This window comes from Carettochelys insculpta, chromosome 27 (genome assembly GCF_033958435.1).
Source record: "Carettochelys insculpta isolate YL-2023 chromosome 27, ASM3395843v1, whole genome shotgun sequence".
NCBI lineage: Eukaryota > Metazoa > Chordata > Testudines > Carettochelyidae > Carettochelys > Carettochelys insculpta.
This window is the reverse complement of record NC_134163.1, coordinates 5443410-5458629: the sequence shown is the minus strand read 5'-3', so window position 1 is coordinate 5458629 and position 15220 is coordinate 5443410. Positions and strand designations below refer to the sequence as shown.

At 50.9% G+C, this 15220-nt stretch overlaps 1 protein-coding gene across 7 annotated transcripts in view; it reads left to right on the top strand.

Moving 5' to 3' along the window:
* TCF3 (transcription factor 3) overlaps positions 1–15220 on the top strand; it is a 141675-nt gene that overhangs the window by 103670 nt on the left and 22785 nt on the right. For all 7 annotated transcript variants that reach the window (XM_074978467.1, XM_074978465.1, XM_074978464.1 and 4 more), the window contains exons 9-13: positions 8082–8184; positions 8732–8871; positions 10500–10626; positions 11682–11740; positions 12842–12920. In XM_074978467.1, coding sequence (XP_074834568.1) covers positions 8082–8184; positions 8732–8871; positions 10500–10626; positions 11682–11740; positions 12842–12920 — 508 coding nt within the window. The remainder of the gene's footprint in view (positions 1–8081; positions 8185–8731; positions 8872–10499; positions 10627–11681; positions 11741–12841; positions 12921–15220) is intronic.

Here is a 15220-nt window from a genome sequence, read left to right as displayed (position 1 = left end):
TCACTAAGACCACGTTCTGTGCTGATGTGTGGAACCATAACAGCCTAGTAGCCTGAGAAAAGTGAACATAAGAACAGCCACGCTGGGTCAGACCATAGGTCCATCCAGCCCAGTGTCTTGTCTGCCAGTGGGCAGTGGCTAATGCCAGATGCTCTAGAGGGAGGGAACAGAACAGGTAACCATCAATTAACCCCTTCCCCTATCATCCGTTTCCAGCCTCTGGCAAGCAGAGGCTAGGGACATCATTCCTGCAAGGCATTGTCACACTTCTTGTGTAGGAAAGCTCTTGATAGATCCACATGGGTGCAGGGTGAGGAGGAGAGAAGGCCCCCATCTGACACCTCAGCTTGTACTGCCAGAGCTTGCCTCTTTCCCAGCACCACCTGTACAGTAAAGGACCAGCATATCCATTATAACCAGGATTTCTTGGCTCTTTGGTGTTATGCTGCGCGTCCCCCTATGAAATGCAATATTCCACATGGTCAGATTTCATTCCAAAAGGGAAACCAAGCCAGTTGTAAGGCGGGCAGGCAGCTGGGGCCAGCCCAGGTGTGCAGGAATGCCTGTGTCGTTTTATAAGAAAGCTGAGCAGCCTGTAGGAATATGTTAGCCATGCTTCTGTGGCAGTTATAGGAGAATAAACTGAACGGGTCTTTATGGCTGGGAGTAATGGAATTTCCAGGAGTGTTAATTGGCATGGACTGGAAAGGTCTTTTGCAGATGGGAGCATAATAGCTTTGCACAGGCCAGAGCACCACAGAGCAAGGCTGCACTCCACAAGCAGCTTTCCTTTGCCTGCGTGTGGCTGGATTGCAAACAGCCAGCGAAAGCAGAGGTGAAATTTTTGAGCAGAAAACTAGTGCTCTTCTCTGCCTGTGATCTGTGTTCCACTGGCTCTCACAGGAAACGTGCCCACCCTGCAATATTCCTTCCTCTAGTGCAAAGCACCACCTGCAACCTCAGGTTCAGGCTTCTGTTTCCCTGTAGAAAATGTTTTCTACAGGACACACAGTTGGTTTGGAAGAGAGGGAAGTTTGGGATTAGCCCCCAACAGGATGAGCGCTTGTGGGGTGCTGTTCACTCTCCCATATAGGAGCTTCTCATTGCTGGCTGGGCCCTAGCATAGCTGCAAAAAGCACCTCCTCTGCTGTGTGTTACATTGCCTGGCTCAAACAGAATCTGAACCCATGCTGCCCCTGAGGTCTGGATGGCACTTGGTGCACCCAAGCCTGGGCTAGTTCTTAGTGAACTCATTGGTGGTAGCACACAGGAAGAGCATTGATCCGTGGCAGATGGCCACTGCACTCTGCTGATTGGTTATTGGCTTGGATTTTCAATGGACAGACTAGTGATTGTGGAGGCCGAGGGGTCTCCTGTTTCAAGGGGCCTGATTTCCAGAGGTGAGGTGCAAACACTTCCTGAAACTCTGGCCCCTTTACCCTGTCTCCAGCATGACACTCCGAAGTCCTCATCCTTTGGGAAACTCAGGCTGTTAACTGAAGCTCAGCCACTGCGCTCCAAAACGGGATCATTCTCTGGCATGAGTGAGCCAGATTGGATGGCAGCCCTCTCTTCTGCCTTTAATAATAAATTTGAAGCTAGCTCAGTGGCAGGCTGGGGTGGATGTGTATGTGGCTGTGTAGTAGCAGAAGCTCTCCTCTCCTGCCCGCCACAGTGAAGGGACAGCAATGTGGAATGTGCAGGGAATAACAGAGCTGTTCTGTTCTGCATTCCTGCAGGAAAGGCTGATGGTTATGTAATGCTCAGCAAAGTGCAGCAGCCTCTGAATTGCAGTGGCAAGGGAGCTGTGGGACACAAATGGCTAGAAATGGGGTCTGCACTTGTGTGCGCTTCCTTCTCAGTGCAGACTGCTCAAGCAAATGTTGCTTTACTTTTTCCATGGAGAATTATTTCCCTGTTCGGGGGGGCAAGGCGTATCTGCCAGCGTTTCCCTGGCCCACCTCCCCTTCCTCCCTTTATTTCTACCAAGTGCTCTTTGTCCAGGGGACAGAAAGATGCACCTATACCTAGAAGTAAGTACATGGCCACTGAGGCTTTGCCCTCCCAATGGGCAACTGATCAAAGAAGCTGTCTAGTCTGAGTTTATCTGCAAACATGCAGCAAAGGAGCTTGCTCCAGGTTCTTGCCTGACCCCATGCAAAGTAAATTGGTTAATAAGCATCTCATTAAAATCGAGTGCTTTCATCTCCATTCTATAACTGGTTTGAGATCTTGGAATGGTGGCTGAAATAGTTGAGGGTCACCATTGCAGGGGAAGTGTTGCCATGGACAGCAAGAGATGCCAACAGTCAGGCAGAGTAAGCTGGAAAAGACACTGGAAAGCACGGAGGATGTTGCCTGCTCCTTCGAGGGCTGAGAGATGGATTGGAGGCAGGCTGGTCTCTCTGTTTCTACTAGCAGGACTGTACACAAAAGGTCCTTTGCATATGTGTGGTGGTTGTGCTGTGGTGCGTGAGCACGTGGTACTCCAGCATTTTCAGCCCTTGTGAGGAAGGGTTTTAAGTATTGGCAGTGTCCTTCAGCTCTTCTTCTGAGTGCTTGCGCTTTCTCCATCCACTTGCTCCTTCCTTTCCTTTGGGCCTGAGGAGCTGCATTCTTTCCTGCGCTTCTTTAAGTAATAAGTCAGCGTGGATGTGACAGTGTCTCGTGGATGGCTGCATAGTTTGGATGGCACGATAAGGAATGGGGCCTGAGGCAGAGAGGCTGTGTGTAATTACCCCGTGTGCAAAAATCACCTAAAACAGGTTTGGAGCCAGGGCTCTTGAAGTCTGCTGCCATTGAAGTCACCAGGAGGAGAAGCATCAGGGCCTGGCTGAGTAGTACTGAGTAAGGTGCCACCGCCAGCTGCTCAGGATTCAGTCATTTCAAAATCTGTTTGGTAAAAGAATGCCTAGAACCCTCCTGCTTGTCTGCCAGAAATCCTGCTCTGCAGCCAGTGCCTGCCTTTCATGTCTCCCAACCCACCTTCAAATTGCTTCTTCAATACACCAGACTCTATAGGACCTATATTTGCCATTGAGAAGTTACTCTATGAACAGCTGCTCAGAATGCTTGTGTCTGGTCTTTGGACCCAATGGCAGTGTTGCTGCTGCTGCATTTTCCAGAGAGACTTAAAACTTCTCATCTGGATCCAGCTGCAGATTCTGCCTCCACCTGGTGAATGATTTGACAGCTGAGACCTGTGTGTGACCAGCTTTCGCTGCCCCCTGAGAGAGGCTAGCCCAGCCTACCTTTTGTTTTTGACCCAAGGTGCATTTCTTAACCACCCCTGTGCCTCTGTCAAGTTGAAGTCTGAGACCATATGGACAACTCCAAGCAGCAGGTGATATACCAATTTCACAGAGCTGGAAGGAACTTTTGCAGGTCATTGAATTAAGTCCCCTGCACTCACAGTAGGACCAAGCACTGTTCTCCCCCCCCCCCCCGCCCCTTATTTTTTTTCTTCAAATTTGCCCCAGATCCCTAGGTAGTCCCCTCAGGGATTGAGCTCACAGTGCTGGGTTTTAGCAGGCCAATGCTCAAACCCAGGCTCTGCCTCTATGCCCCATGGAAACTGGCTCTTTTGCTCCTAGAATAAGAGGTTGGTTGAAGATTCTGTTGCCGTCGGAAGTACATTGGCTGGCAGCTATTTTGGCACATGAATTGACAGTCTGGTCACTGCGCTGTTTAATATTGGTCTGCGAGGGCTTCTGGAAGTCGCTCATGGGTCTGTGCATTCAAACAAGACTAACGGGTTAGGGGCGAAGCACCCCAGAGAGACCAAGTGCTGGTGAGCTTCATACGGTTTCTTGGCGCTCCGTGCTAGCAATGTTAAGCACAGGATATGATCTCACCTGTAGGTCCCCGAGGTCTAACTCGAGCTGAGAGAGGCAAAGACTGGGGGAGGAGAGACCCGGCTCTGATTTACTGTTTCCTGTGGGGCTGTGAGGAGAATGTGGATTCTGTTGGCTCCTCCCAAGCACAGAGGATTTTGGAGGCTTGTAGGCTGCTTTGCATATTTTGACAGCAGGCTTAGCAGGCTCTTATCTCCGCCGTGAAGCCTGGGGAGCTGGCAGGGTGGGGGTCAAGAACAGCCCTTTGACTACTCTCTGGAGGACAACCATTGTACCATCGTTGTATCCAGCTAACCTCCCTCAAATATCCCCCTCTTCTCCCAGTGCTGTTAACCCCAAGTACTGGCTTCTTCCAGGTCTTTAGAAAAAGCCATTTGGATGCCATCTCCTTCTTTCCAGGGCTTCTCTTTCTTTCTTAGAAGCATCCTCTTACAACGAGCAGCTTGAATTTTATGCATATGTTGTCTTTGGGCTTTTTAAAAAAAAACACACACCCTACAAGTGTGCATATCTGTACTCCACACGCATGCACTGTCTGCCCCCCCCCCCCCCACACACACACGGTGCTGCTGTGTAGAGATGTCTGCAGGAGTGAATTGGGGTGGGGCAGGGGGAGACCCTCGAGGTGCTAATGAGTAATCAGACTGAAATTTAACTCCCTTGCAATGGGGGAGGGAGATTCAGAGCCGGGGTAGAGGGTGCATGTGTGAGTACAGAAAGAGGCGGGGGTGGCGGGGTATGACCCAGCAGTCTGGGAAACAGCAGGGTGCAAAGGTTGGGCACCTTTAGATTCCTGCATTGGCCTCCTGCCTGTAGGAAGCAAGTTCTTAGGGTTTTTTATTCTTGCTCAGGATTTATGAAATATGTTAAACCTCCTTTCCCCACCCCCGCCCCTTCTTCCTCTCCTCCAGTGCTGCACAGCTGCCTGGAGACTGGCCAGGTGCCAGGGGCTGGCAGATGGTGTAGGGCTATTAGATGTGCTTCATTCGATTCCCTGTCCCAGCTCCCGCTATTTAATCAAATTATAGGAAAAGTCAATTTACTGGGTTCTTATTCTTTGTAGCCTGTTCATGCCCCTTCTCTCCCCACCTCCCTGCCACAGGCACACGCTTGCCAGGCAGACACACGGGTTTTTCATGCATTCCGCTTCAAGGTTTGCCTCACTGTGGAAAGGGGGAGATTCTTGGATACGCACAAAGGCAAAGGACTTTTATTCTTGTTTTAGGGTGTGCGTGCGCGGGCCAGTTGTCAGCATCTGTCAGCTCTTTCCCTTCCCTCGGTGGATTTTTTATGACTTCATGAGCTAAATTTGTGCTCTCGGGTCAATGAAGACTCCATCTGAACTTGGCGATCTGTTGAAACAGTAGGTCACAAGTTACATTCTCTGCCCTCTTCACCCCCCTGTCACCCAGAGGGTGCTGAACTTGGGTGATGGCTGCTTTTGGAGACGGGCAAAGCAGCAGCAGCAGGCATGGGGCAGGCGGAAGGGGTGTAATAGGGACTCTGCAACGCTTCCTTAATTCAGAATCCTCAGCTACAGATGAGCCCAGGAGTTGTGGAACGAGTTCTGGCTGTGGGCCAGGAGGTCGTAACTCCTGGGGCTGACAAAGTGCTAGTGGATGGCAATGGGGGCTTTTTGCTTTTAAAGACTCTGGTGTATGGTATTTGCAGACAACAGACATTGGAGTGTGGTCAGGGGGCTTGTTCCTTCAAAAGAGAAAGTGAAAGAGGGGCAAGAGAAAAAGAGAAAACAAGGGCTCTTTGGAGGGGACAGTTCTGAGATTAACAAAGAACTGAGTTTACATGTTTTCACGAGCCTTGTACAATTCATTGAATCACTGCTGCCAGGCATGCACGGTGCATGCTGGGCATCTGTTGTTGCTTGTGTCGGCTGTGGGTGCTCTCGTTCAGACCATGCATTTTGATGCATTGGTCTCTGGGATGGCTAGTCTGAGAAGCAGAATGGAAGGTGCAAAGGGGTGAATTTATTTTGACAGTGATCACAGAGGCTTTCCAGAGCAGATTTTTGTTCTCTCCCTGTTAAACCCATTATCTCAGCATTGGCGCAGTTACAAAAACACGTTTTCCGCTGCTCCTCAGTGCTTTGTATTTGCCCCAATGAAAATGTTCAAAGTTGCAGACTGGGCTGAGTGTGTGTGGGGGAGGAGGGCTGTCTTGCTGCAGGCCTGCTTGCTTCCCTGACAAACTGCAATGCTTTTCCAGTCATCTGATGAGCTGAGAATGACCGGCAAAGTTACTGCAACCCCCAGTCCCTGCTTTCATGTGTATTTAAAAAGAAAATGGTTTCAGAATGAATTGATTATGATGAAAATAGGTCCTGGGAAGGTTTTCGCATCACTTTAAATGGCATTTCGGTTTATTTGCATATCCAGGGTGCGTGTTTTTAAAAAACAAGTTTGAATTCAGCAAGCATGAGGTTTATCTCCAGCAGGCTTTCTGGCACCCATTGGGTCAAAGCCCCTTTCCATGCTCCCTTGCCTTTTCTCCTCAGCTGTCGTGAACACCTGACACGTTCTTGTAACCGTCTACAGGAACAGGCCTCTGCGAGCATCCCTTGTTTGGTGGGAGATGCTTGTTTTAGTCCCTAAATTGTGCTGACTAAATAGAATCAGTGTTTTGTGAAATTCTTCACTCTAGAACTGAACAAGAGCTGCTTGCCTTAAAGGAAGGAATCCTGCAGCACTCTGGAATCCAGACTGGCATTATCATATTTGTGTGCTGTGTCTCCTTCCTTGGGGTTTTTGTCATGCAGTGGGCCTGGCCCAGAAGTGGGCTCCTGTTCCCAAAAGCCTGGCCCATGTGGTGATGGTGTTGGCTTTTAGTAAGCACCATGCCCTGCTCGTTGGTGGTCCAGCCAGGAGAACATCTCATGGCTAAAACAAGCCAGTGCTTGCAAGCATCCCATGCTGGCTGAGCTGCAGGTTTTCATCCCAGTCGAGCCCTGTGCTGAGCCTGTGCTGCCAGCTTGCTTTAGTATGCTACTGGGTGAGGCAGGTGGGCCAGAGGGGGAGGTGTGTGGGGGTGGGAGGGAATTGTTTAAGGAGAGTTTGAACGGAATTGGAGGTGACCTCTTTCAAGGGCTGCTGTGGGGTGAAGAGCCACTAAAATGAGAATAATGAATACAGCTTGAAACTCTCTAATATGGAACTCTCCCCTCTGGCAGCATCCATAATCCAGCATGATTTTAGTTAGCTGAGCTACCACTGATCATGGGCGTGGCCAAGTTTCCTGCAGTCCCATAAAGTTTGTTTCCAGCCACCAGCCCTGGCTCTGTGTTCTGTGCTGTTGTTTAGCTGTAATTCATCCCTCAGTGTCTTCTAAGGGCCCAGTAAGCTGTGGAAACATGGGCAATGCTGCCAGATAATACTGACCTCCCGTGGTCTGGCAAATTCTCTCGTCCGGCATGGGTCAGGTCCCCAGGGTGCAGATGAAAGAGGTTCTACGTAAACTTGCCTCATGCTGCACGCTGTCTGGGCTTTGTGTACAAAAAGCGCTATGAAAGTTGCCCATTACTATAGAAATAGGGGCAGTAGGCTTTTGGGTAAAGAAAAGCAGATGCAGGAGTGAATGAATCCAGAATTTCCTCCCCTCCCTGCCCCCTATGCCCTGTTCCCCTCTGGATTAGCCTGGGGGCTGGAAGTGACCATCCACAAATAATCTCTGTTGTTAGCTGAGAAAGGAGCTAAAGAGGAAAGCTGGTGCTTTTTGCACTGCCCTGTTCTGTCGCCCCTGGGGCTGGAGAGTGCAAAACTGTCAGGCATGTTTCTGCTTTTGCTCCCTCCCGAGTGCTGGCAGCTGTGCGGCAGTCAGATTTATTCTGTGGGAGATTGATGGTCTGGGTGGGAGGGGCAGGTCAGGTGATCTCCAGCCCACATGCGGATGGTGATAAGGGCTGCAGGAGGCCAAGTTTCATGTGATGGTGGGAAGGGGACAGAGTTACGGTTGGTGTCCATCTTAGCTGGGAGGATTTCCTGAATAACTTAGTGTGTCTCTTTCAGCTTTACCTTTGGCTGAACTTCTTCCTTTTGGCTTGGGGAATTGGCTGTATGACCAGCTGCAGTAAATAGGTTAAAAGACAGCTGGCTGGGGGAGGCAGCTTGTTGGGAAGGGCCAGAGGTGGTGGGGTGGGACAGGAATTCAACAGGTACTCCAGTTATTTGACTGAGCAGGCCTTTTCTATCCTCATCCCCTTCTGACCCTTTGCAGGTGTATCCATCCAACTCAGGTGATGACTACAGCAGGGATCCAGCTGGATATGCCTCCTCCAAACCTCCCAGCACTGTGTATCCCGGAGCCTTCTACATGCCAGGTCAGTGGTTGGTGCTGGTAACCCCAGCTTTGCAGCAGCTGTCCCTGGCCTGTTTCATCTGAAGTGGGGACTGTTGAGGGGGAAGTTCCCCAGCAGGGTGTGGTGCACAGAGATGGATGTGGGTAGCATTGGGACAGGTGTGCACCACATTCACGTGTAAATACATAAGACTGTGATCAGCGCCGTTACTTTGGATCCCAGGTTTAGGGCTTGTTGCAGGCTGCTGATCTCTACAACCTTGTCCTGCAGCACACCTGAGCTGTGAGGCTGTGCCACACACTGTAAGCTTTGCAGGGCAGGTGCCCTTTTGTTCTGTGTTCATACAGCAACATGTACGGTGACCAGCTGGGCCCATGAATGCAGTCCCAAAATGTTGTTGCACTGTGAATAATAACTTGCACCACTCCCGAGTCGGAGTGCATGCTGTCAGCATCGTTCAGCTAGCCTCCCCTGCGCCTCTCTCCCTTGCATGACTCCAACACCGTGGGGATTTCCTGGGTGTTGCAGCTTTATATCCCTGGCATTTACATGGTGTCTTGCCTTGCAGATGGACTTCATAATTCACCAGATTTGTGGAGTTCGTCCGGCACCATGAGCCAGTCGAGTTATGGAGCCATGCTGGGCGGCTCATCTGCCCCTCTCCCGCAGTCCAGTGGCTTCGGTAGTTTACATCAGCACGAGCGGATGGTAATGTCTCTGGTGACTCGGTAGCGTTGGGTGAAGTGTAAATGTATGGGTGACATTGTGTAGCTGTTGGGTCAGCGGGGAGGGGAGCAGAGAGGTGCCAGACTCGGGGATCTATTCCCATTTCTACCAGTGGTCCCCTCTTACCTTGGTCGAGTCACTTCCCTGCTCTGGATCTCCATTTTCCTGGGTGTTAAATGGGAATAATGCTTCTCTCCTGTAATCTGGCCAAGGGAATTCTGGTGCACTGTTGCTCTTTCAGCCAGTGCCAGCAAGGAGCAGCCTTGCTTGGGGTCAAGTGAACTGCCTTGCCTCTGCCCCTTGTAAGCATGCCCAGGGCTCATTCTTTGGTAGCATCCTGTGAAACAGCAAGATACTGTTACATAGCCATCCTGCATCGCCCTGGTAGCTGTTTCTGAGGGGCTCATAAGCACGGCATCCAGGCCCTGCTGAAGGTTAATTTAGTGTGTCAGCACCTGGGAAGCATTATCTCTAGGCTGTCTCTGCAGGCAACTGGGCAGCGACATGGGACATGCCCAACAGTCATTGTCGCCATCCCTCTAAGAAAAAAAGCAGGAGCTCTTGGGGTTTATCCTGGTGTAGGTGTGTTCACTCAATGGTCCATCTAGCTGAGTGATCAGTGTAGCTCTGGGAATGATGCTGGGGAAGACGTAGGCCTGTGCAGGGCAGGAGGGCGGCCTGTTCTACACCGAACTCACTGTTACCATCTGGCCTTAAAATCTGTGACTATGTGAACTGCAGTGTTTTGGTGGCCTTCATTTCCACAGTGTCTGTGCCCCGCATGATAGTTATCTCCTGCAACCCCCGTGTGACAAAGGGAGACTCAGTGACTGCCTCAAGGTCCCAGACTTTTTGATTCCCTCTCCTGCTGCTTTAGTACCAGACCCTCATCCTTCCTTTGGGGTAAAGGTGTGGGTGCTGGCAGAGCTGCTGTAGGGATGAGCCTGCATTCCCAGCAGTGGCTGCTGCTGCTTTCTGCCATGGGAAATGCAGCCTTGCCCCAGGGGATGAGCAGGCTGCTCTGCTAATCTGAATTGAGCCCTGCAGCTTCTTGGTCTGAGCAAGTGCTGAACAGGGAGATGGTGCTAGAGAGAAGCAGGTGTCTCCCTGTTCCCCAGTAGCGATTCTGTTCTTCCTATTCAAGGGCAGTCTGGGCCACAGGGGATTTAACACTGCCTTGAGAAAAACATGTCCTGCATGTCCCCCTTTGCTGCTGCTCGCCACCTCCCCCCTCCAAACTATTGCAACTCTTAAGTTTAGATGCAAGAAACCTTCCCCCAGTGCTGTGGCTGGGTGTGAGCGGGGTGGCAGGAGGCAAAAAACCTCAACCTAACGTTTGCTGATGCTGTGGGGGCGGGGGGGCCCTCCTTCCACATGTACGGTTCGAAAAATGTGAACTCAGCTGCAGCTGGGAACTTTACCCTCCATTAGAGCCTCAGCAGAATCCCTGTCAACTGCAGTCAAGTGGCAGTGGCTCCTGGCTCCACTGGGCAGCAGTGCAGGCCAGTCAGATTTGGTTGGTCAGGGCCGCCCAGGTGATGCCCCCTCACGAGCCTGCTCCCTCAGTCGAGTGGGTATCTCATGGCTCCTGCCCTGTCGCTGTTTTCTAGAACTACCAGATGCATTCAGGAGACGTTAACGGTGGACTTCCATCTGTGTCTGGCTTTTCCTCCGCCTCCACCCCGTATGGCGTGCCCAGTCATACACCACCGATTAGCGGGTCGGACAGCATAATGGGTACGTACGCTGCTGGGCAGAGGCAGCTAAAATTATCTGTCCTCCTGCTGCATGTAGGTTGGTCCAGGAAAGGTGAATTGTTGTTGTAAATATTCACGTGCATGGACTGGTAGGGCTAAAGCTGCTGTCTAGGGCATTGGGGCATAATGTCTGTGATACCAGCTCTTATTCCTCTTGTATCGCATGTAGTACTGGAGTTACTCTATGAGGAAAGAAATTTTATGGAGGTTATTGCTGCAGAATCATCAGCTATGATCTGGCAGAGAAAAAGAGATAGGATCTGTGTGATTTTTTTGCACAAGTAACCACTCCACTCTCCCCAGCTTCCATGCACAGAGGTTTCAGGTGCTTGTTGCTTTCTGTCCATGCACGCTTTTTTGCACCCAGACCATGGGTCCCAGAGGGGACATGGGATCTGTGCAGTCACTTCTCAGAGGCACAGCCTCGGAGTGAGCAGTGGAAAGGATTTAACTGGAGGGCAGGTGGGAAAGGGGCAGGGAGAGACACTTAGTCCAAATCAGGAATAGAAATGTCCCTGCTGTATTCAAATGGCAGTTTAAACCCCTGAGTGCTTTAATCTCTAACCCGGCTGAACCTGTTACAAAGCCTGTTACTGAAATAACATGGTGCTCTCTGGGAAGTGAGAATTCTGACCTTGATTGGTTTTTGGCAGAGATCCTCCTCTGGGGAGAGGGAGAGAACATGCCTAGGACAGGGGGTTAGAGAGGTGCCTTATTATAATGGGGTTTGCTGGATGGAAGGAGTTGAATGGCAGTGTCTCTGACCTGCATCTTGTGTGAACATCCTGCAGCTCCAGCAAGTCAGTTGCTGCGTAGGTTGCCTGGACCAGGGCAGTGGCAATAAAGTGTATCTTTCTAGAACCCCGGAGGGAGAAATGTTACCCTTTCCTCCACTGCCGCCACATCCCTCTCCCACACACACACTCAGCTATGCGGGTTGGCTTGTCCAAAGGTGACCGTCTCTGATCTGAGCTCTGCTGGAACGTGCACCAGCAAGGACCACAGGGGTAAGGGCTGCGTTCTCTCTTCCTGCAGGCAACAGAGGAACCACAGCGGGGAGCTCAGGAGATGCGCTTGGGAAAGCATTAGCTTCAGTAAGAGTTGTTCTCTGGATTCTTCCTCCCTGCACCCCGCGGAGTGTGGAGAGGCATTGCTGACTTAACCAGCTTGCTTTCTGCCCCGGGAAGGCGATCTTAAACATCTCCCCAGCTTTCTGGGGCAGGTGCCAGGGTCCATGAAGCTCCCACATCAGACTTGTTAAGGGACAAGGAAAAGAGGAAGGATGGCCTAGAGGATAAGGCACTAGCCTGGGACTCAGAAGACCAGGGTTCAGTTCCCAGCATGGCTGTCCAGAGGGGTCCCTGTGAAATGTGGATGAGTCCTTCCCTCCCCAAAAGCATAAATAAATTATTGATTCATTTAAATCTGGGGTGACTGGGGCCATAGGTACAGGGGTTGTGGCAGCTCACAGTCATACCCGTATTTCCCCTCACAGCCCAGACTTCCGTGAGGTGACTTGCCTTTGCACAGAGCTAGGGATGGAACCTAGTTCTGAGCCCTCTGGGCTAGGAGCTGTGGTACTTTGGGCCCCAGGTGTTACGGATTTGGCTCTGTATTCCCAGGCTGCAGCTGCTCAGAGTAGGGGATGTTTTAACCCGCTAGCTCTCGACTCTTGTTCGAAGGGCTGTGTTGAACCAACTGGCTGCTTTTACGTAGAGATGAGGTCTTGTCTAGTGAGACCTACCACAGCCCCACCCTGCTCTGTCCACCAGTCCTGTGTCTCACCCCACGTGGAAGCCAACTTTATGCAGTGCCTATCCCCACTATCACTCCTTCCTGTCTTTGGTTCGAACACCAAGGAAGCTGCCTCCCAGCCCAAGAGCCGAGTGCCAGCTAAGGAAGGCTCTGGCTGTGGGGAAGGTACAGGAGGGGGAAGTGAGAGAGGAATGCAGCAATAACATACATACTAGTGTGAATGCTGGCCAGGTGCTGTGGAATGGGGAAGCCCGTGTGCAGTGTAGTTGGAGGGCTTGTTGGAGTTGACAAGAGGGATACAGAGAGACCTGGACTTCCATGGCTGGTGTGGTGCTGAAGTCACCTTGGGGCAGTGATGGGTTTGCTGTTCTCCAGGGCAAAGAGCCCTGTGTTTCCAAGGTGTACTTGGCTGACCATGCTTTGTTTCTCTCTCACTTCAGATTTATTCCCCAGATCACTCTAGCAATAACTTCTCTTCAAATCCCTCCACCCCTGTGGGCTCACCGCAGGGGCTTGCAGGTACGTGCTCGATGCCACCCATCTCCTGAGAGCTGGCGGTGTGATCGGGAATGGAATCAAACCAGCTTTATTTTAAAAGGAGGGAAAATACTTGAAATATTTTTAGTTTTTTAAATATAACCCAGCTCCTCCTGTGAATTGTTTAGTTTAGGTGTGGAGAGAAACCCTGGCTCCACAGTCTCTGTGGTTTTCAAAAATGGCTGGTGATGTGGGGTATCTGAAACAAGCCTTACCCTGAGCCTTCCTCCTCTCACCTCCCACCCTTCAGTGTTGAAATTCTGCCCTGTAAGGGGTTTCTGAAGGGACAACAAAATCTTGGGTTTTGTCTCTAAACGAGCGTTTCCAGTTTTAGTAGGCCATGGAACCCTTTTAAATGCCAAAGAATTTTGCAGAATCCCATTCCCAGGCTCTGCTCCCCTCCAGCCCCAAACCGGCCCTGGGGACTAACCCATCCATGGCACTGGCTAGGGAGCCTATGCCAGGCAGCCATGTGTGCCCAGTGGAAGGAAAGCTGAAGTAGAGGTGTTCCTCTGGCAGGGGTGAGCCAAGCCACACCCACTGGAGGGGTGTGGTGGGGTAAGTGAGGGGCTCTCTGTGGTGTGTGCCCTGCCACCATTGAAATAAGGCAACTAAAGTTGGTTTACTGGCCAGATCCCTGCCAGCAGTTAAACCAATTAAAATGTAGTTCTTCTGTTTCAGCGGGAGCTGCAGAGGAGTCAGCTCTTGTAACACAATTCTCTCTCAGAGCCCCCTTTGGGAAACAGTGCACTATAGAAGTGCTGTAGCAGGAAATACTCCACTCTGGCTCTGTCCAGTAATGCTCTGTCATGCTGAAGTGCTACCTGTGTAAAATAGTAACTGAGGGAGCCGTGTTAGTCTGTATTCCAACAAAACAAACCAGCAGTCATGTAACACCTTAAAGGGTAACAACAATTTCTTGAGTGATGAGCAGAAGTGAGTCAGTCCCACTAAAGTTTGCCACGTAAAATTATTTTGTTAGCCTTTAAGGTGCTGCGTGACTGCTGGTTTGTTTTGTGTGAAATGTGCATCTCCCTCCCAAACCTCACTGGGGGCAACTTGCAAACCTGAGCCATTCTTTCGAGGTGACCAATCTGGGGATGTGGCCCAGACTGAGGTGGTGTTATAGGTGGCTTTGGAACAAACTGATCACAAAACACGCAGTCAGCCTGTGGAACTGGTTGCAAGAGGATGTTGTGAAGACCTAGAATATGTGTCCAAAACAGAACTGAATAAGTTCATGGAAGTTAGGTCCCTCAATGGCTATTAACCAGTCTGGGCAGGGCGGGTGTCCCAAGTCTGTTTGCCAGCAGCTGGGAATGGATGACAGGAGAGGGATCACTTGATTCCTGGTCTGTTGTCCCCTCTGGAGCACCTGGCATTGGGGACTGTCAGCAGCAGCACACTGGGCTAGAGGGACCCTTGGTCTGACCCGGCCTGGCCGTTCTTATGTTCCTCTTTCCCCTGCTGACAGTCCCTCTGCAAACCTCCCTTGTGTATGTGCCTTTTGTGTTGTCTCTTTTCTGTGACCGAAGTGTGTGTTGGTGGGAGGGGCTTAGTGTTAATGAGGCAGTGGCTGTTCAAACCATTTTCAAAGGGTGTTTTATACTGTGATTTGAAAAACCCATCATGGCCACCACATCTGAGTACTGCCTTCTGGCAATGACTGACATTCTCAGTTCCTGCAACTGGGACCCCAGCCTGCATTGTTACTGGTTCTACTGCCTGAAAAGCCTCAGTGGGCCATCTCTGTGCTCCCTTCTATTGGACAGAGGGGGGAAGCAGTACATAACCAAACTTGTTTTTACCTGGCATGACAGGCACAGTTGATCTGGCATAAGACCTCTCTGGGACATCAAATCGTTAGATCCTGCCTTCTGGCAGCTCTAAGAACCTCCGAGGTTACGCCAATAGCTGGAGACTCTGAATCCGCTGTATCTAAATGCAAGAGCTGTTCCTGGTGCAGGGGTACCCACCTGACAGCATTAACGTCTAGTGTGAGAACACCAGAGATCAAAGACTCTGCTGTGGATGTTGGTGGTTTCCTTAAAAAAGTTGCCCTGATGTTGAGCTATAACACTCCGGGGGTGAAGGGGAGCTGAAGGTAGAGCCGGGTGTGTGTATGTTTCTATCTGCCCCCAGTGTGATGCTTTACTTGACATTAATATTTGGCTATGGGATGAGGCGTGTCAGCTCTTCTCCCCAGAGCCCTGAGTGTCCTATAGAAATTATGGTGGCCTCATAGCCCTGGGGTTGCCTCTTTGGTAGGACAGATACCTGCC